At 41.4% G+C, this 22,606-nt stretch overlaps 1 protein-coding gene across 1 annotated transcript in view; it reads left to right on the forward strand.

Moving 5' to 3' along the window:
• LOC136794738 (double homeobox protein 4C-like) overlaps positions 1-22,606 on the forward strand; it is a 29,272-nt gene that overhangs the window by 1,033 nt on the left and 5,633 nt on the right. Inside the window, exons 2-3 of the mRNA XM_067041059.1 lie at positions 588-670; positions 22,013-22,164. Coding sequence (XP_066897160.1) covers positions 588-670; positions 22,013-22,164 — 235 coding nt within the window. The remainder of the gene's footprint in view (positions 1-587; positions 671-22,012; positions 22,165-22,606) is intronic.

The following is a 22,606-nucleotide window of genomic DNA, read 5'->3' on the forward strand; positions in this document are numbered from 1 at the left end:
TACAAAGTTTATTATTAGAGACACAGAACAACAACAACAAGTGGGAGAGCACACAGAGAAACAGTTTGTTTAGTTAAGATAGAAGCAAGGCAGAGATGCACACCTGGAGACAAAGGGTGTGGGTGTCCTCCCTAATGAGGAGCGCAGTAAAGAGGAGGTTAAGTCATTTATATAGGGCAGTTCTTCTGGGTCTTTGTGTACCTTTGGCCAATTATCTGGTTTCTTTTTCCACACCTGACCTGCCCTAGGACCCTCCCCAATATGCATGCGCAACTTTTTTCCAAGATGGATTACAGCCCAGAGGCCTATGGGATGGCCTTAGCATCACATATTATGGGGTGGTGCCCCCTCCCTTTTGACCCCCAACGAGACTTTATGCACATGTGCCCCGAGGGTGGGAAATGTATGACCTCTTGATCTTTTAACAGGGTTTAGTCCCACTCTGTTCCTGCCATAAAAATGTCCAGTGTCCAGTTATTTACCCTATTTCTGTTGCTGGTTTTTATACTGAGATGCAGATCTCAAAATATAGACAGGCGTCCAGTCATAAATATGTAGTCCTGGAACCCATTTATCTCTTGCTTCAGGAAATGTAAACAGGGGGCTGGTTATGAATATCCGGCCTGGAGCACATCTTCTCACCCCAGGAAGGGCAAACAGGAGGCCAGCTGTAAATGTCTAGCCTGGAGCCCATCTATCTCCTGCCTCACATTGGCCATACTGTGGGAAAACAGGAGCTTTCATATATTGCTGAAGCATTGGCAATGCTCATCAAATTACAACTGCATATCCCCTTGGACCCGGCAAGGTCTCTTCTAGAAGTACCTCCAACAGATATATTGCACACAGCGAAATGACATGTTCAAAGTTATTCATTGAAGCATAGTTTGAATGGCAAAAGATTAGAAACACCATAGATGCCAATCAATAGGAGACTGTCTAAATTCTTATACACCCATCAAATGGAAAATTATGCTCACTACCTTAAAAATGAACAAGGATGCTTTTTTATTACAGTGATAGGAAGATTTCTAAGATGTTGTGTTAATTTAGAAAGGCAAGATGAAGAACAGAGCATATAGAGTACCACTAGCCGTGTAACAAGAAAAGAAGAAAAGAATATAAAGAATGAATTTTCGTGCATTACAGGATATCTGGAAAATACTCAAGATTTCATGACTGTGCTTACCTGGTGAAGGGACTGGGAGGGTTGCGGACAGGGTAGGAGGCAGATGTTTCACTGGGGCTCTTCGTATTCTTTGAGATGTGAACTGTAAAATTTACTAATCCTTTTTCTTAAAAATTATTTATTTATTTATGTTTGGCTGTGTTGGGTCTTCGTTTCTGTGCAAGGGCTTTCTCCAGTTGTGGCAAGAGGGGGCCACTCTTCATCGCGGTGCACGGGCCTCTCACTATCGCGGCCTCTCTTGTAGTGGAGCACAAGCTCCTGACGTGCAGGCTCAGTAATTGTGTCTCACGGGCCCAGTTGCTCTGCAGCAAGTGGGATCCTCCCAGACCAGGGCTTGAACCCGCGTCCCCTGCATTGGCAGGCAGATTCTCAACCACTGCACCACCAGGGAAGCCCTAATTTACTAATTCTTAAAAAATGTAAGAATTTTCAGGCTCAGAAATTCTACTCTGTTCTAACAACTTCAGAAGAAGACCTTGATGACCATACAAAGATGTTCACCGTGTTTGATGATGGCAGAGGCCAGACAATAACCCAAATATCCCATGGAAGAGTGGCTGAATAAGTTATGAGAGTAACTTAGAATGACATGCTTTACAGCTATTATAAATGGTGAGGGTAGACACAGTGGTGGAATTGGAAAGGATGGTCTTCAAAAAATAGTACGGGTCATTTGAAAAGTCATATGAGGAAGAAATGTCTATTGACCCAAATCTCAAATCATAAACAAAAATTGATTCCAGATGGACTGCATACCTAAATATAAAAGGTAAACAATGGGGCTTCCCTGGTGGCGCAGTAGTTGAGAGTCCGCCTGCCGATGCAGGGGACACGGGTTCGTGCCCCGGTCTAGGAAGATCCCACATGCCGCGGAACGGCTGGGCCCATGAGCCATGGCCGCTGAGCCTGTGCGTCCGGAGCCTGTGCTCCACAACGGGAGAGGCCACAACAGTGAGAGGCCCGCGTACCGCAAAAAAAAAAAAAAAAAAAAGGTAAACAATGAAGCTCTTAGAAGAAAACACGATATCTTAATGACTTTGGGTTAGGTAAGGATTTTCTAAATGACGTTACAGAAAATACTAAAAGGGAAATAAAAATTAGAAGTCAGACTTTGTCATTAGTAAGAACATCTGTTCATCAAAAGAAACCATTTAGAGAGTGAAAAGCAAAGCCACAAAAAGGGACATGGTATGGTAACACATGTATCTGACAAAGCACTCATATCCAGAACTTATAAAGAACTCTTACAAAATCATAAAGAAGAAGCAAACCTTCAGAAAAATTGGCAAAACCTGTGATAGACACTTCACAAAAGGTGACACCCAAATGGCCCATAACTATTTGAAAAGGTCTGTGCTAACTCCACTAGTCATCAGGAAATTTCAAATCAAAACCATAATACAATATTACTATAATCACCAGAATCATTCCACTCCTAGGAATTTAACATGGCAGAAATGTGTGTGTGTGTGTGTATATATATATATATATATATAATATATATAATATATATAATATATATTATATATATATATATTCACAAGAAACACACAAGAATATTCATAGCAGCACTCTTTTTTTTTTTTTTTTTTTTTTTTTTTTTTCCGGTATGCGGGCCTCTCACTGTTGTGGCCTCTCCCGTTGCGGAGCACAGGCTCCGGATGCGCAGGCCTAGCGGCCATGGCTCACGGGCTCAGCCGCTCCGCGGCATGTGGGATCTTCCCGGACCAGGGTACGAACCCGTGTCTCCCGCATCGGCAGGCGGATTCTCAACCACTGCGCCACCAGGGAAGCCCAGCACTCTTTTTAATAGTCCAAACCTGGAAACAACCCCAAAGTCTATAGAAGAATAAATAAATAAATTGTAGGATTTCTACCTAATGGAGTGCTACACAGTAATGAGAATAAACAAAGCATAACTACTGGCAACAACATGGATGAATCCCAAACACAATGTTCAGCAAAGAAACATGACACAAAATAATGTAAAATGGTGCATCTGCTATGGAAAACAATATAGTGGTTACTCACAAATTAAAAATAGAATTACTCTGTGATCCAGTAATTCCACTTCTGGGTATATATAAAAAGAATTAACAGCAGGATCTTGAAGAGATATTTGCACACCCATTTTCATAGTAGCACTGTTCACAATAGGCAAGAGGAGGAAGCAACCCAAGTGTCCATGGACAGAGAAATGAATAAACAAAATACAGTATATACATGCAATGGAATACTATTCATTCTTAAAAAGGAAGAAAATTCTGACACATTCTACAATGTGAATGAACCTTGAGGACATTATGCTAAGTGAAATAAGCAGGTCACAAAAAGAAAAATACTGTATGATTCCACTTATATGAAATATGTAGAGAAGTCAAATTCATATCAACAGAAATTAGATTGATGGTTGCTGGGACCTGGAGGGAGGACGAAATGGAGTGCTGTTTTTTATCTTTTTTTTTTTTTTTTTTTTTCGGTACGCGGGCCTCTCACTGCTGTGGCCTCTCCCGTTGCGGAGCACAGGCTCCGGACGCGCAGGCTCAGCGGCCATGGCTCACGGGCCCAGCCGCTCCGCGGCATGTGGGATCTTCCTAGACCGGGGCACGAACCCGTGTCCCCTGCATCGGCAGGCGGACTCTCAAGCACTGCGCCACCAGGGAAGCCCTGGAGTGCTGTTTTTTAATGAGTATAGAGTTTCAATTTTACAAGATGAAAACTTCTGGATATTGGTTGCACAATACTGTAAATATACTTAACACTATTGAACTGTACACTTAGAAATAGTTCAAATGGTAAATTTTATATGTGTTCTTTTCCACAATTAAAACTATTTAAATAAAAAAATAAACAATATGAAGGGCTGGTAGGAAAATAACAGTAGATCTAACATTTAGGAGAGGAGGAGGAGGGCAAGGCTGAAAAATAATATTTGAATAAATAATGACTGAAAGCTTCACAAATTTGGGGAACGACATAACCTACAGATTCAAGAAGCTGAGTAAGAGGGCTTACCTGGTGGCGCAGTGGTTGAGAGTCCGCCTGCCAATGCAGGGGACACGGGTTCGTGCCCCGGTCTGGGAAGATCCCACATGCTGCGGAGCGGCTGGGCCCGTGAGCCATGGCCACTGAGCCTGCGCGTCCGGAGCCTGTGCTCTGCAATGGGAGAGGCCACAACAGTGAGTGGCCCGGGTACCACAAAAAAAAAGAAAAAAGAAAATAAATAATGTAGTATTGGGTCATAACCCAAAGTATAAAATAAATATCCATGAATCCATATTAATAAATAAATTAGAAAGAAAGGAAGACAGGAAGGAAGGGTGATAGAAAGTATCCTGTACAGAAGAATGCCAAATAACTTATATAGGTACTCTGCTCTCAGGAGATGCAGTATAACTCCCCACTTTTTAACTGTGGGCTGTACATTGTGTCATACTGTCAAAGAGGACAATATGGAAAGGGAATAAACAGACTATACAGTGAAGAAATTTGACAGGAGTCCACCTCAGCCAGGAGACTAATGTCAACATCACTAGGGATAAGTCATGTTGATAATATGTACCATTGATATGTGAAGAGAATGGCACTTTACATCTGTGGTCTTCCTCCCCAAATCCTATAACTTCCATCTAATCATGAGGAGACATCAGGCAAATCCCAAACAGGGGACATTCTACAAAATAGGTGACCAACTCTCCTCAATACTGTCAAGGTCTTCAAAACCAAGGAAAGTCTGAGAAACAGTTCAGCCAAGAGGAGCCTAAGGAGACTAAATGTAACTTGGTATCTTAGATGGAATACTAGAAACAGAAAAAACACTTTAGGTAAAAACTAAGGAAATCTAGGGACTTCCCTGGTGGTGCAGTGGTTGGGAGTCTGTCTTCCAGTGCAGGGGATAAGGGTTCAAGCCCTGGTCCGGGAAGATCCCACATGCCGCGGGGCAGCTGGGCTCGTGCGCCACAGCTACTGAGCCTGTGCTCTAGAGCCCGTGAGCCACAATTGCTGAGTCCGTGTGCCACAACTACTGAAGCCTGTGTGCCTGGGGCCTGTGCTCTGCAACAAGAGAAGACACCGCAATGATAAGTCCTCACACTGCAATGAAGAGGAGCCCCCGCTTGCTGCAACTAGAGGAAGCCTGTGCACAGCAAAGGGGACACAATGAAGTCAAAAATAATAAATAAATAAATAAATTTTTTAAAAACTAAGGAAATCTGAATAAAGTGTGGACTTTAGTCAATAATAATGTATCAATATTCATTTATTGTCATAAATGTGCCATACTAATTCAAAATGTTAATAGAAGAAACTAGATGTGAGGTATATGCAAGCTGATCTTTGCAATTTTTCTGTAAATCTAAAGCTATTCTAAATTTTAAAGCTTCCTCTAAAAAGATATCATTAAAACAGTAGTATCATTATTTTGATTTCTGTGATTAATATCATTAATCACAGAAAGCTGGAGTGGTTATATTAATGTGAGACAAAATGGACTTCAGAACAAAGAAAATTACCAGCGTCAAAGAGATGATAATGATGAAAGGGTCAATTCACTAAAAAAATATAATCCAAACTGTATGCACCAAAACACAGAACTGATAGGACTGAAAAGAGAAGCAGACACATGTTCAATTATAGGCTGGGATTTTTTTTTTTTTTTTTTTTTTTTTTCTGTACGCGGGCCTCTCACTGTTGTGGCCCCTTCCATTGCGGGGCACAGGCTCCGCACGCACAGACTCAGCGGCCATGGCTCACGGGCCCAGCCGCTCCATGGCATGTGGGATCTTCCAGGACCGAGGCACGAACCCAAGTCCCCTGCATCGGCAGGCGGACTGTCAACCACTGCGCCACCAGGGAAGCCCTATAGGCAAGGATTTTGACACTCATCTCACAGTCATCAATAGAACCACCCGGTAAAAGCAGCAAGGGTATGGAAGAACAACACTATCAACAAAATACCTACAGTATTTTGTGTAGATGTCGATAGACTGATTATCAGATTTTGTGGGAAGGCAAAGAAACTGGAACCGTTATTTTTTAAAGTTTTGAAAATGAAGAATAAAATTTGAAGAATCACCCTACCCAATTTTACGGAGTTGTATATATCTATAGTAATCAAGACAGTGTGATACTGGCAGACAAATAGATCCATAAATCAATGGAATAGAATAGAGTCCAAGAATAGATCAACACAAGTATGGTCAAATGTTTTTGTTTTAAATTGAGATATAATTCACGTACCATAAAATTTCCCCTTTTAATGTGTACATTAAGTCGTTTTTCGTATATTCACAAGATTTTTAATATGTCCACAAGACTGCAACCATCCCTACTATTTAAACCAGAATATTTTCATCACACTCCATAAGATCCCATACCAATTAGCATTCACTCCCCATTCCCTCTCGCCCCAGCCCCTGACACCCACTAATATACTTTCTATTACTGTGAATTTTCCTAGTCTGGACATTTCATGTAAATGAAATCATACACATGTGACATTTTGTGTCTGGCTTCTTTCACTTAGCATAATGTTTTCAAGGTTCATCCATGTTGTAGCATGCATCAGTACTCATTCCATTTTATGGCTGAATAATATTTCGCTATACAGATATACCTCATTTTGTTTATCCATTCATCAGGTGATAGACATTTGTTTCCACTTTTTGACTCTGACAAATGCTGCTATGAACACTCATGTACAAGATTTTGTGTTAAATTATGTTTTCAATTTTCTTTGGTGTATTTGTAGGAGTGGAATTGCCGGATCATATGTTGACTATGTTTAACTTTTTGAGAAGTTGCCACATTGTTGTCCAAAGTAGCTGCAACTGCAACAGTTTACATTCCCACCAGAAATGTATGAGGTTCCAATTTCTCCACATCCTTACCAACATGTGTTATTGACCATCTTTTTGATTCCAGCCATCCTAGTGGTATCTCACTCTGGTTTTTATTTGTATTTTCCTAATAACCAATGATGTTGAGCCTTTTTTCACGTGCTTGTTGGCCATTTGTATATCTTCTTTGGAGAAATTTGTGTTTTGGAGAACTTTGTGTTTGGGATATTTGTGTTTTTATTGTAGACTTGTAAGAGTTTTTAATGTATTCTGGATGCTAGACTCTTATCAAATATATGATTTGCAAATGTTTTCTTCTACTCAGGGGTTGTTGTTTTTTTGTTTTTTGTTTTTTCACTTTCTTGATAGCGTCCTTTGAAGCACAATTTTTTTTTATTAAGTTCAGGTTATCTATATTTTTCTTTGGTTGCTTGTGCTTTAGGTAGCATATCTAAGGAATCATTGACTAATCCAAGATCACAAAGATTTATGCTTATATTTTCTTCTAAGTGTTCCATGGGCTTAGCTCTTACACTTAGGTCTTTCATCCATCTTTTGTAGATAGTGTGAGGTAGAGGTCCAACTTCATTATTTTGCACGTGAGGATATATAGTTGTCCCATCAGTATTTGTGAAAAGACTATTCTTCTCTTTTTGCATTGTTTTAGAACCCTTGTCAAAAATCAGCTGCCCATAATGATTGGATTTATTTCTGGAGTCTCAATTCTACTCTGCTGATTTATATGTCTGTCCTTATGCCAGTATCATCTCGTCTGGATTACAGTTGCTTCGTAGTAAGTTTTGAAGTTGGGAAATGTGAATCCTTAAACTATATTCCTATTTTTCAAGATTGTTTTGGCTATTCTGGGTCCCTTGCATTTCCATATGAATTTTAGGATCCGCTTGCTAATTTGTGGTGGAAAAAGTCAATTTCGTAGGAATTGTAGTGAATCCGTACATAATTTGGGGAGTATTGCCATCTTAAGAATATTAAGTCTTCTAATCCATGAAGACAGGATATCATTCTATTTAGTTAGATCCTCTTTAATTTCTTTTTATTGGTAGTTTTCAGTGCATAAGTCTTGTTCTACTTTTGTTAAATTTATTCCTAAGAAGCTTATTCAATTTATGCTATTGTAAATAGAATTGTTTTCTTAATTTTATTTTCAGATTGTTCATTGCTACTTTACAGAAATACAACTGATTTTTGTATATTGATCTTGTGTCCTACAACACTGCTGAACTTTATTAGCTTAATAGTTTTCTTGTAGATTCCTTAGTATTTTTTATATACAAAGACATATCCTCTACAAATAGAGATAGTTTTACTTCTTCCTTTCTAATCTGGGTACCTTTTATTTCTTCTTCTTATCTGATTGCCCTGGCTAGAACCTCCAGTAAAATGTTGCACGTAAGTGGAGAGAGCAGACATTATTGTCCTGATCCTGATAATAGGGAGGAAATTTTCAGTCTTTCACCATTAAGTATGATGTCAATTGTGGGGTTTCCATAGACGCCTTTATTAAGTTGAGGATGTTCCCTCCTATTTTTATTTTGTTGAATATTTTTATCCTATAAGGGTTTGGATTTGTCAAGTGCTTTTTTCTGTGTCTATTGAAATTAGCATGTGAGATTTGTCTCTTATCATATGATATATTACATTTATTGATTTTCTTATGTTGAACACTTTGCATTCCTGAGACAAATTCTACTTGGTTGCTGTGTATAGTCTTTTAAACACACACACACATACACAGACACACAGATACTTTATTTTTTGAGAAGATTTAGGTTCACAGCAAAACTGAGCAGAAAGTCCAGAGAGTCCCCTTATACTCCTTGTTGCTCTGCACACACAGCTTCCCCCACCATCAACATCCTGCACCAGAGCAGTACATTTACTACAATTAATGAACCAACATTGACACTTCATTATCATTTAAAGTCTATAGATCACATTAAGGTTCACTCTTGGTGTTGTATATTTTACGGATTTTGGCAAATGTATAATGGCATGCACCCACCACTATAGTATCATATATAATTATTTCACTGCCTAAAAGTCCCCTGTGCTCATTCTATTCATTACCTTCGCCCCAGCCCTTGGCAACCACTGAACTTTTTACTGTCTCCATAGTCTTAGTTTTTCCAGAATATTATGTAGTTAGAATCACACAGTAATTGGCTTCTTTCTTGGCTTCTTTTCTTTAAAGTTCCTCTATACCTTTTCATGGCTTGGTGGCTCATTTCTTTCTAGCACTGAATAATATTCCATTGTCTGGATATGCCACAGTTTATTTATCCAATCACCTACTTAAGGACATCTTGGTTGCTTCCAAGGTTTGGCAATTATGGTACAAAGCTGCTATAAACATCCATCTGCAGGTGTTTTTGTGGAATTAAGTTTTCCACTTTTTGGGTAAATACCAAGGAGCATCATTGCTGAACTGAATGGTAAGAGTATGTTTAGTTTTGTAAGAAACTACCAAATTGCCTTCCAAAGTGGCAGTATCATTTTGCATTATCATCAACAATGAATGAGCATTCCTCTTGCTCTCCATCCTCACAAGAATTCGGTGTTGTCAGTGTTTTGGATTTTCACCATTCTAATATGTGTGTAGTGGTATCCTCATTGTTGTTTTAATTTGCAGTTCCTAATGGCATTTGATATAGAGCATCTTTTCATATGTCATTTGTATATCTTCTTTGGTGAATTGTCTGCTCAGATCTTCTGCCCATTTTAAAATCAGGTTGGATAACAGTGCTTTTTCAGCTGTCTTTTGCAAATATTTTCTTCTAGTCTGTGGTTTGTCTTCTCATTATTTTGATATAATCCTTTTTATACGTTCTTGATTTGCTGTGCCAGTATTTTGTTGAAGATTTTTAAAGTCCATTTTCATTATCCATATTCATTTTATCCATAAAGGATATTAGTTCATAGTTTTCTTCTGATATCTTTGTCTGATTTGGGTATCAGGGTAATGCTGGACTAATAAAATATGTTGGAAAGTGTTCCCTTCTCTTCTATGTTTCTAAATATGTGAAGGAGTGGTGTTAATTCTTTAGACATTTCAGAGAATGCACCAGTGAAACTATTCCTGGGCTTTTCTTTGTGGGAAGTTTTATGATTATTAATTACTTGCTATGTATATATTCAAAATTTCTTTTCTTCTTGAACAATTTCAGGAGTCCATGTCTTTCTGTAAATTTGTCTATTTCATCTGGGTTATCTAGTTTCTTTTGCCATGCAATTGTTCATAGTATTCCAATATAATCTTTTTTTTTTACATTTGTTAGGTCAGTAGTGATGTTTTTCATTCATTCTTTTTTTTTTTTTTACAGCTAAGATTTTTTATTTGTTTATAGATTTTGTTCTTTGTGGAATAATATTGAATGAATCTGGTTTTATTTCTGGGTACCAAACTGATATATTCCCATACTTAGTGAAAACCTAAGTAAGGGTCATAGAAAATGGGGAAATGGAAATCTCTCCTCTCTCTTTTTAAATTTATTTACTTATTTATTTTACTGATTTTTTTTTTTTTGCCTGCGTTGGGTTTTTGTTGCAGCGTGCAGGCTTTCTCTAGTTGCAGTGAGTGGGGACTACTCTTCCTTTTGGTGTGCAGGCTTCTCATTGTGGTGGCTTCTCTTGTTGTGGAACACAGGCTCTAGGTGCACAGGCTTCAGTAGTTGTAGCTTGCGGGTTCTAGAGTGCAGGCTCAGTAGTTGTGGCACACTGGCTTAGTTGTTCTGTGGCATGTGGGAATCTTCCCAGACCAGGGGTCAAATCCATGTCCTGGGCTTCCCTGGTAGCGCAGTGGTTGAGAGCCCGCCTGCCGATGCAGGGGACGCAGGTTCGTGCCCTGGTCCGGGAGGATCCCACGTGCCGCGGAGCAGCTGGGCGCGTGAGCCATGGCCGCTGGGCCTGCGAGTCTAGAGCCTCTGCTCCGCAACGGGAGAGGCCACAGCAGTGAGAGGCCCGCGTACCGCAAAAAAAAAAAAAAAAAAAAAAAAAAAAAAAAAAAAAAAAAATCCATGTCCCCTGCACTGGCAGGTGGATTCTTAACCACTGCACCACCAGGAAAGTCCTTTCCTCTCCCTTTTTTTAATTCTCTGGAACCTGATAGGAAATTCCTAACAAGCACAAGGCAACATCTGAAGTCACAGTTTGTAAATAAATCAGCTGTGTCAGAAAAAATTTCAGGAGGAATGAGTCAATAATTAATTAATTCCAACCAACGAGTAGGTTATAAACTCTTGGTATAATTTACTTGCTCATAATGGGAAATTCAGTATAGCCCTTAGGTCCGTGCTGACTTACAGGGTCTTTTTTATCCATGAGGTAGGCCATCTTCTGCACAGCTTACGCTTCTGTACTGCTTAATCTCTACCCCTAGTAAGTGTAGAATTTGAAGTGTTTTAGTATACAGGAGGGGTCTAGACCCATCATGCTGTCCAAGGGCCACTTTTTAGGAGTTTTTGACTTATGTGGATTTATAATACTCTTCTCACTAAAAGAAACTTATACTTATTTGTACTTGCAATTTCTTAAGGAAAGTCCAGGCTGCTTTTTTTTGTTGTTACTTATATACAGTAAATCCACTCCTTTTGGTGTACAGTTCTAAGAGTTTTAACCACCACATTCATTCTTGATTAGAGTATTTTGAATTTTCTCTGTTTTTCGTGGTCAGGCTAGCTGTACTAAATGTTTGTCAGTTTTATTGATTATTTCAATAAGCAACTTTTGGTTTTGTTTATTTCCTCTATTGGCTTTTTATTCTCTGTTGTATTTACTTTCTCTCTAATCCTTATTATTTTCTTTATTCAGCTTGGTTTGGGTTTATTTTGCTACTCTTTTTTCAGTGTTTTAAGATGGAAGTATAAGTTATTGATTTTAGATTTTTCCTTTTAAAAAAATATAAGCATTTACCAGTATAAATTTCATTCTAGGCACTGCTTTTGCTGCATCCCATAAGTTTTGGTATGTTTTATATCTTTTTTCAACAATATCAGAGCATTTTCTCATTTTCCTTGTGTTTCTTCTTGAAATATTTGTTATTTAGGAGTGTGTTTCATTTCCACATATTTATAAATTTGAAAAATTATATTCTGTTGATTTCTTTTCTTTTTTTTTTCTTTTTTTTTTTTTTTGTGGTACGCGGGCCTCTCACTGTTGTGGCCTCTCCCGTTGCGGAGCACAGGCTCCCGACGCACAGGCTCAGAGGCCATGACTCACGGGCCCAGCCGCTCCGCGGCATGTGGGATCTTCCCGGACCCGGGCACGAACCCGTGTCTCCTGCATCGGCAGGCGGACTCTCAACCACTGTGCCACCAGGGAAGCCCTATTCTGTTGATTTCTAATTTCATTCTATTATGGGTTCAGAACATATTTTGTGTAATTTCAATCCTTTTACATTTATTGAGACTTTTATAACCTAGCATATGGTTTATCCTGGAGAGAGAATATTCCATGTGCACTTGAGAAGAAAGTTGCATTCAGCTTTTGGTCGGTGGACTCTTCTACAGATGTCTGTTAGGTCAAATTGGGTTTTAGTGTTGTTCTAGTCTTTTACTTCCTGGCTTATCTTCTGCCTCGTTGTTCTGTCTGTTATTGAAAGTGGGGCATGATGTCTTCAACTTTTATTGTTGAAATATGTATTTCTTCATTCAATTATGTCTGGTTTTGTTTCATGTATTTTAGGACTCTATTATTAGGTGGATATGTGTATATAATTGTTATTCTTCTTATTTGATTGACCCATTTATTTCCTTAAATACCTCTATAAAATGTCCTTTGTCTCCAATAACAATTTTTGTCTTAAAGTCTATTTTGACTCATACTAGTATAACCACTTGGCTCTCTCTCTTTTTTAAAAAATATTTATTTATTTATGTATTTGGTTGCACAGGGTCTTAGTTGTGGCAGGCAGGCTCCTTAGTTGTGGCTCACTGGCTCCTTAGTTGCAGCATTTGGGATCTAGTTCCCTGACTAGGGGTCGAACCCAAGACCCTTGCATTGGGAGCACTGAGTCTTAACACTGTGCCACCAGGGAAGTCCCCACTTGGCTCTCTTTTGGTTACTATTTGCATGCTGTATCTCTTCCCATCTTTTAACTTTCTAAAGTGAATCTCTTGTAGACAGCTTATAGTTGGATCATGTTTTTGAAAAGAATCCATTCTGCCAATCTCTCCCTTTTGATTGTAATGTTTAATTCATTTGCATTTGTTGTAATGATTCATAAAGTAGGATTTACATCTACCAATTGCTATTTATTTTCCATGTCTTTTTTATTTCTCTATTCCTCCATTATTGGCTTCTTTTGTATTAAATAGAGTGCACATCAGGCGGGTGACTGACGGCGTTGGATCTGGACTTGGCAGCAGCTGCTCCGGTACTCCCAAGTCTTCTAAATCTTTAAATCCCAGATTTCTTTGTAGTTCTTTGTGCTACAAAACAGCTCCATCCAGTGCTGTCTTTTCCCTTAAGCAGCCCTAGCACAGCTATGTGCCCTGTAGTTATTTTTAATGAGTTAAGGGAGGAAGACCTGGATCCTTTGCTTAGTCAAGAATTGAAATGGCTAGAACCCTCTGAAGGGCCACAGGATATCACCCATAATCCCTTGTCTGCTCAGGCTGATCTTTCTTCCCTGTGGTCTCTGGATCAGGGAAGTTTCAAGCATAAAGTGAGGGCATTAATTCATTGGTCCTCAGACTTTTGAAGAAAATAAAATAGCTAATGTTTAATAAGTACTTAACACATGCCAGAGCCTACTGAAGGCACTTTACTTGATAACCCAATGAGGCAGCAAGTATAGTTATTTCTGTTGTTCACATAAGAAAAATGAAGTTTAGAGAATTTTTCTAAATATTTCAATTCCAGGGAGCTAGGAAGGGAGAAGCCAGAATCACAACAAAATCTACCTGATACTAATGCCACACTCCACCCCTTGGAAGAAAAGGGAGAGAATGGGGCAGGGGGAGAAGGGAAGATAGAGAAAAAAATGATGGAGTTCATTTTAGCCAGGTGCGGGAAGCATGGTCCTGAGGGTCTTACACAGGCCTAGGTGAAGACATGCATGAAAAGAATCTTTTTGATTCCCTCTCAGTCAATCTTCATCTCTCTCTCACACACAATCCTTTTTTTTTTCTTCTCTCTCCTCTATCTTCATCTACTGCTCTGTCATGCTTTTTTAAAAAATTTTGCCACGATTCTTAAAATATTAACCTCAAATAATCAACTAATATTCAAAACTATGTTACAAATACTGCCATTTCTTGTGGGAAAAAATTGATTAACTTATGAGTGTCTAACACTTCAACTGAATAAAAAATAAACAAAATCTGGGATAGACCAACTTGTCAAATATCTTTGGAGCTAAACATGAAACTTCCTTACTTTTTTTGCCTTTTTCCCTATTATTCTCTAAAGGAATCTGGAGCCTTGGCCTTCTCCCATGAGGATTATGGACTCTTCCTGAAGCCATAAAGGAATAGTATTTGTCTTGTTCATATAATTATCTTCAGGATCTTGTCCATTATCTGCATCTCATAGGTGTAGAGGTACTGCCTAGCAATTAAGGGCACAGACTCTTAAGAAATATAATGTGAGCTCCATATGTAATTTTATTTTATGTTTTTATTTTTTTAACATCTTTATTGGAGTATAATTGCTTTACAATGGTGTGTTAGTTTCTGCTTTATAACAAACTGAATCAGCTATACATATCCATATATCTCCATATCTCCTCCGTCTTGCATCTCCCTCCCACCCCTCTAGGTGGTCACAAAGCACCGAGCTGATCTCCCTGTGCTATGTGGCTCCTTCCCACTAGCTATCTATTTCACATTTGGTAGTGTATATAAGTCCATGCCACCCTCTAAGTTTGTCCCAGCTTACCCTTCCCCCTCCCTGTGTCTACAAGTCCATTCGCTGTGTCTGTGTCTGTATTCCTGTCCTGGTCCTAGGTTCTTAATAACCTTTTTTTTTTTTTTTTTTTTAGATTCCACACATATGTGTAGCATACGGTTTTTTTTTTTCTCTTTCTGACTTAACTTCACTCTGTATGACAGATGTTAGGTCCATCCACGTCACTACAAATAACTCAACTTCATTTCTTTTTATGGTTGAGTAATATTCCATTGTATATATGTGCCACATCTTCTTTATCCATTCATCGGTCAATGGACACTTAAGTTTCTTCCATGTCCTGGCTATTGTAAATAGAGCTGCAATGAACATTGTGGTACATGACTCTTTTTGAATTATGGTTTTCTCAGGGTATATGCCCAGTAGTGGGATTGCTGGCTCATATGGTAGTTCTATTTGTAGTTTTTTAAGGAACCTCTATACTTTTCTCCATAGTGGCAGTATCAATTTACATTCCCACCAACAGTGCAAGAGGGTTCCCTTTTCTCCACACCCTCTCCAGCATTTGTTGTTTGTAGATTTTTTGATCATGGCCATTCTGACTGGTGTGATGTGATACTTCATTGTAGTTTTGATTTACATTTCTCTAATGATTAGTTATGTTGAGCATTCTTGCATGTGTTTGTTGGCAATCTGTATATCTTCTTTGGAGAAATGTCTATTTAGGTCTTCTGCCCATTTTTGGATTGGGTTGTTTGCTTTTTGATATTGAGCTGCATGAGCTGCTTGTAAATTTTGGAGATTAATCCTTTGTCACTTGCTTCATTTGCAAATATTTTCTCCCATTTTGAGGGTTGTCTTTTCATCTTGCATATGGTTTCCTTTGCTATGCAAAAGCTTTTAAGTTTCACTAGGTCCCATTTGTTTATTTTTGGTTTTATTTCCATTTCTCTAGGAGGTGGGTCAAAAAGGATCTTGCTGTGATTTACGTTGTAGTCGCAAATATTATATATAATATAATAATATATAATAATAATATAATAATATAATATTATGTGGGGCCGGGAGGTCTCTCATGGACCAATGTCCTGACCTCGGCTCTCCCACCTTAGAGGCACCAGCCTGACACTGGCCAGAGCACCAAGACCCTGTCAGCCACACGGCTCAGAATAAATGGGAGAAAAAAAAGAAAGAAAGGAAGAAAGAGGAAAATAAAATAAAATAAAGATATTAAAATTTAAAAAAATTTAAAAGTATAAAAAAAGGAAAGAAAGAAGAGAGCAACCAAACCAAGAAACAAATCCACCAATGATAACAAGTGCTAAAAAATATACCAGGAAAAAAAAAAAACGGACAGACAGAACCATAGGACAAATGGTAAAAGCAAAGCTGTACAGAAAAATCACACAAAGAAGCATATACATACACACTCAGAAAAAGAGAAAAAGGAAAAAATATATATATATCTTTGCTCCCAAAGTCCACCACCTCAATTTTGAGTTGATTTGTTGTCTATTCAGGTATTCCAGCGATGCAGGGTACATCAAGTTGATTGTGGAGCTTTAATCCACTGCTCCTGAGGCTGCTGGGAGAAATTTCCCTTTCTCTTCTTTGTTCGCACAGCTCCTGGGGTTCAGCTTTGGATTTGGCTCCACCTCTGCATGTATGTCGCCTGAGGGTATCTGTTCTTTGCTCAGACAGGACGGGGTTAAAGGAACAGCTGATTCGAGGGCTCTGGCTCACTCACCCGGGGGTGGGAGGGATACGGAATGTGGCAGAGGCCAGCGTGATGTTCCAACAGCCGGAGGTGCGCCGTGTGTTCTGCAGCAGAAGTTGTCCCTGGATCGTGGGACCCTGGCAGTGGTGGGCTACACAGGCTCCCGAGAGGGGAGGTGTGGATAGTGACCTGTGCTTGCACACAGGCTTCTTGGTGGCTGCAGTAGCAGCCTTAGTGTCTGATGCCGGTCTCAGGGGTCCAAGCTAACAGCCGTGGCTCGTGCCCATCTCTGGAGCTCGTTTAGGCAGTGCTCTGAATCCCCTCTCCTCACGCACCTTGAAACAATGGTATCTTGCCTCTTAGGCAGGTCCAGAGTTTTCCCGGACTCCCTCCCAGCTAGCTGTGGCACACTAGCCCCCTTCAGGCTGTGTTCACTCCCAAACCCTAGTCCTCTCCCTGGGATCTGACCTCTGAAGCCGGAGCCTCAGCTCCCAGCCCCCGCCTGCCACAGCGGGTGAGCAGACAAGCCTCTCGGGCTGGTGAGTGCCGGTCGGCACCGATCCTCTGTGCGGGAATCTCTCCACTTTGCCCTCTGCACCCCTGTTGCTGTGGTCTCCTCCATGGCTCCGAAGCTTCCCCCCTGCCACCCCCGTCTCCACCAGTGAAGAGGCTTCTAGTGTGTGGAAACCTTTCCTCCTTCTCAGCTCCCTCCCAGTGGTGCAGGTCCAGTCCCTATTCTTTTGTGTCTGTTTTTTCCTTTTTCTTTTGCCCTGCCCAGGTATGTGGAGAGTTTCTTGCCTTTGGGGAAGTCTGAGATTTTCTGCCAGCATTCAATAGGTGTTCTGTAGGAGCTGTTCCACATGTAGAAGTATTTCTGATGTATTTGTGGGGAGGAAGGTGATCTCCATGTCTTACTCTTCCACCATCTTGAAGGTCTCTCCCCACATATGTATTTTTTAATTTTATAGTAATCATCTTGAAAAGGTAAGAAGAAACAGGTGACATTGATTTTAGTAATACATTTTATTTTGCCCCCCAAAAAAAAATGTTGTTTCAACTCTGTAATGGATAGAAAAATCATAGAGCTGATGAAACAAAATTATTTTAAGGCAGGGCAAGAAAAATTGAACATAAAATTTTCTCTGCTGTTTGGGCCTCTACTCCATCCCCTTTGTATGCTTTGTGCATCTGAACTCTACATAAACTAGATCCCCTTAGAAGACACAGTAATGCCTGCTCACCAACAAAAAACCAAACTAAGTAAAAAGCCCATCAAATGGGCTTCCCTGGTGGCACAGTGTTCAAGCATCTGCCTGCTAATGCAGTGGACACGGGTTCGAGCCCTGGTCGGGAAGATATCACGTGTCGCGGATCAACTAAGCCCGTGCACCACAGCTACTGAGCCTGCGCTCTAGGCCCCATGAGCCACAACTACTGAGCCCACGTGCCACAACTACTGAAGCCCACACACCTAGAGCCCATGCGCCACAACAAGAGAAACCACTGCAATGAGAAGCCCTCACACCACAACAAAGAGTAGCCCCCACTCACTGCAATTAGAGAAACCCCACACACAGCAACAAAGACCCAATGCAGCCAAAATAAAATAAATAAATAAATAAATTTTTAAAAAAGCACCCACCAATTTTCTTCCAGTGCTAGCAGGGTAACTCCTTAGGGAATAACATTCCCTTTTCAATTCTGTTAAGAGGTCACAATGACTACTTGCCTTGTTGGATTATGTAAACTGTCAATATGTTTCTCTGATGTCTAACCTTTGGTCTTGAAAACGTATATAACTGCTTTTACCTCTAATGGGTGGAACAGTCCTCAGAGCTTTCTGAGAGACTGTCTCCTGGGTTATAATCCTCAGTTTGGGTTGAATAAAATTTTTCATTTCTTTCTTAGATTGGCTACTGAGTATTTTTTTCATGGACAGAGCTATTTCACATCCTGTGTTTTGTGCTGAGTGCCCAAAATGAGGTGTTTTATGTTCACAACACATCTCAGTTTTGACTTGCCACGTTCAGGTGCCCAATAGCACGTGTGGCTCACAGCCACTGTATTGGACATAAACACCCTTACAGCCTGTTTCAGAGGAGGAAACAGGGCAGCAGTTTACTGCCAAAACTGGCTTGGATCCCAGCACTGCACCTTCCAAGGGGCCTGGGCTTGGCCTCCACTCTTGAAGAAATGCGGGTGAGAGCTGTTCTGGGGACCAGCAAACACATGGGCAGGGCTTGGCCCAGAGCAGAGATCCAGATCCCTTCAGCTCTGGACGCATCCTTCTGTGGCGTCGCACCATCGGTCATCTCATCTCTGCTTTGATCCACGCTTTCCTATAACAACGCTTGGGTTTCTCCCATTCTAAAGCAAGTTTCTCCTAAAACCCATGTCCACCCATGTGTAGAGCTCCCTCTGTTCCCCTGCAAGTTCTGCAGCGTCTCCTCACTTCTGCACCTCCCGTTCATCTCTCTCCTCCCTGCACAAAGCTTCACTCCCACCAGCCCCTGCAAGTGCAGTAGTCTTCTCAAACTTAGGAACAAGAAATAAAGTGAGAGGTGTCAAGGGTGAAAGAGGTGGTGGTGGTTGTTGGGCGTCATGTGGGATGGTGTGGAATCATGTTGGGTTGTTGTGGGGTCGTTTGGGGTCTTTGCAGGGTGGTTGTGGGATCTTGTGGGGCTGAGGGGGGTCTTGTGGGGTCTCACGGGGCTGTGTGGGTTGGGGAAGTATGACTGCTTGGAGCTGGCATAGTTGTTCCCTGGTGAAGGGATAGGGACGATCATACCCGTAAGATGATTCCTTCTGCTCCAGAAGGCATCTCTGATGCTGAACCTATTCAAGCAGAGTATGTCCTTCATGGACACACAGCTTTGGAGTTCATTTTTAAACAGAACTGGTGCAGATGGAGAACCTTTCAGGACTGGAAGCATTCTGGGTTTTCAGTCTGCTTCTCCTTTCTGCAGGAGGGAGACAGGCCAGCAGAACCATCCTCAGGGCAGAGCAGGAGGATGATGCCCATGTGTCTCTGAGCTTCCTGGACGGCGGAGCAGGAACCAGGTTTCTGAGATGGCATTCTCCCTGAGAGACCATCAGGAAAGCCTTACATGGCATTTTGAGGCTGTCCTTTTGGCAACTTTCAAGGTACCTTCCTACTCTACTTCTCAACAACTATATCTTTTCAAGGCTGCTCTTGCTATTTAGATCTTTCAGCTCAGGGTAGACTTTGGTGGAAACAATTTCTTTCTTTTTCTGAGGCAATCCCAAAGTAATCCAACTCACTGCAAATTAATTCAGCCAGAAGTAAAACAAAACAAAACTATAGAGCTTGAAAGGAAACACTTTATGGTGGTTAAAATGTGATCATAACTAATGCCCCACCCTGCTAATCACCAAAGTGAGATAAGCCAACCGCCATGCAGCTTTCCACCCCTTCCTCTCCTGATACCTGCAGCTTGGGGGCAGTTCTCAACCTATTTCCTTTCTACTTCTGTGGGTTTACATGCTACTAAAACTCCTGGAGACTTGCTCAATTGTTGGGATTCAAGAAAAGGGGGCCCTGATATACAGCATAAACCTAAGTCTAAATTTTGACTCATCACTTTCTATGTACTAGGTAGGCATAGCGGCAGCTTTTATAATAGCTCATTTCATGATCAAAAAGTCGATCCGAGGGTATGGATGAGGAAACAGCAGTGGCAAGTGCCTTAGTAACTGAGTAGGCAAGCGTGACTCAGCCCAACGTTTGCTATTGGGGGACGCTTGCTGCACTGCAGATGGGCAGGAAGGGCACATGTGGGGTGCAAAGGGGTCGTGGTCTTTTCACTCCGTGATGAATTCATTTGCCGCTGTATCCCTCAACGGCATCAAACCTCCTTGATGACATGTGTGGTCTGGCCCATGCTATTTTGCGGCTGTGCAGGGCAATCTTAAATCATGTTTCTTTTTTTTTTGGCCGTGCCTCTGGGCATGTGGGATTGTAGTTCACCGACCAGGGATAGAACCCGCTCTCGCTGCAGCGGGAGCACGGACCCCCAACCACTGGACCGCCAGGGAAGTCCCTTAACTCTGTTTCTTAAGCCTTGACTCCGCGCTCAACGTCTCGGTAGCTCCCCAAGGCCCGGGAGCTCTGCGCTCCCAAAACCTGTGCTCTGAAAGGAAGCCGGAAGGAAGAGCCCGGTGGCGCCACTCCCTGAACTCCTTTCAGAGAAGATAGAATTAAGGGAGGGGCCTTGCAAAGCGTTAAAAGGGGGCTTAACTGGGTGGGTCCCTCCAGTGCATCTACAGGACTCCTAGAGAGAGGGAGGCGGTTCGCGCTGAAGTTCCTTGCTCGTCTGCAGGCGCATCCTCCTCATGTCTTCGAAGGGTGAGTCCTTGGGAGGAGGGCCTGCGCCAGCAGCAGGAAAGGCAACAGGATCCCGGCAGGGCTCCCCTGGAGTGGCTTGAAGTCTTCTGTTCACTGTGACATTTGGTGCTGAGACTTGGAAAGGGGGAAGGCTAACCAAATCAGGCCCTGAAGAAGCTGCCTTGGAGAAGGAGCACAGGACGGTAGTAGGAATCCATGGCGATACAGTGCTTTCTTAATTCGGAAGTGTGGAAAGTTCCCTCTGCAGGGTGGGGCGGCAACTGGATTGCTCTGAGGCGGGCTGGGAGGGGAAGGGAGCCTAGCTTCACTGGGGCCTGGTATTTTGCCCATTTTTCATCATGGAGTGAATTCTGTTTAGAACTGCGTCAGTGGTGAGCCCAGCTTTGATGGACTTGGGGAGCCCAAAGCTAAAATTAAGGACTGGGGAGCTTCCCCACGTCACAAGGGGAAATACAAATGTTAACGTATAGCAAATTCCCCGATGTTAGGTTTTTTCTCAGATGAAATTTCCTTGTTTTAGTTTTTGACATCTCCTGATATCTGTGTATTTGGGGTCCTCGCATAGGTGGTAGGTACATGTTAGTAGGAGTCTTGACACATCTGGGCATGCCCAGGCCAGTGTCTGGACCTATGCATTGAGTTGTCATTATAGTTTATATGGCAGATGCCCCCAGAACTATTTGGGGTGCACTGACTTTTGCAGTATCCGTAAGATGTGTGGCTGGAACCCCTGAGTTGGGAGCTGAGGGAGAGTTGGGAGCAGATTCTGTGTCCGTATTTCATGGGATTACTCAGAGGGTGCCAGCACCAGGAGCAGAATCCCAGGAGCGGCCCTGAGAGAGCTCTGCAACGGGACCCTAAGCTTCATGCCTGGAAATAAATTCCTTCTTATCGGGAGCTTGCAGGTTCTACACTGACCTCCATGGACTAAGGGAGCAAGTCTCAGGTCTCACATGGAAGTCCACGGGTCAAGAGTGAACCTGAATGTGAGGCCTGAGATTAAAGTCTTTTTTTTTCTTATTCTGGATCTGTTCCAGGGCCCCAAGATGGCCGCAGGCGCAAGAGAACCAAGTTCGACAAAAACCAATACAAGATTCTTATTGAGGCTTTTGAAAGTGACGCTTACCCTGATATTAATGTCAGAATAGATCTGGCCAAGCGAACCCAGATTCCTGAGCCGAGAATCCAGGTAAAAATATAAATCTGTGCTCCTTGACAGGAGGGTGGGTCTGGGTGAGGAACCAGTTCGTGTATTAACAGCCGGTTTTTAACACTGGCTTAAAAAATCGCTTTGAAGTCAATCCTCTTAATATCCCTGTGAGGTAGGCATTATCCCCATTTACTGGATTAGGAAAATAAAGGTCAGAGAGGTTTAGTAATTTATGTTACTACTCTGGCAAGGGGTAGAGTCTAAACTGTCTTCTGTGGGTTATATCTGTCAAATATTTAACATGTTAGAAATTGAAACTGAGAAATTTCAAAAAATTAATTCATTAAAAATAACCATAATAAACCCATTACACGGTAACTTAAGTATTTTTCAAGAAAAGCAACCATAGTCCCAAAGCCAGAAAACTGATTTAGTGAGAGGAATGACAGTACGAGAACTGGAAGTTGGCTTCTCAGTTCTG

Source organism: Kogia breviceps, chromosome 8, assembly GCF_026419965.1.
Source record: "Kogia breviceps isolate mKogBre1 chromosome 8, mKogBre1 haplotype 1, whole genome shotgun sequence".
Lineage (NCBI taxonomy): Eukaryota > Metazoa > Chordata > Mammalia > Artiodactyla > Physeteridae > Kogia > Kogia breviceps.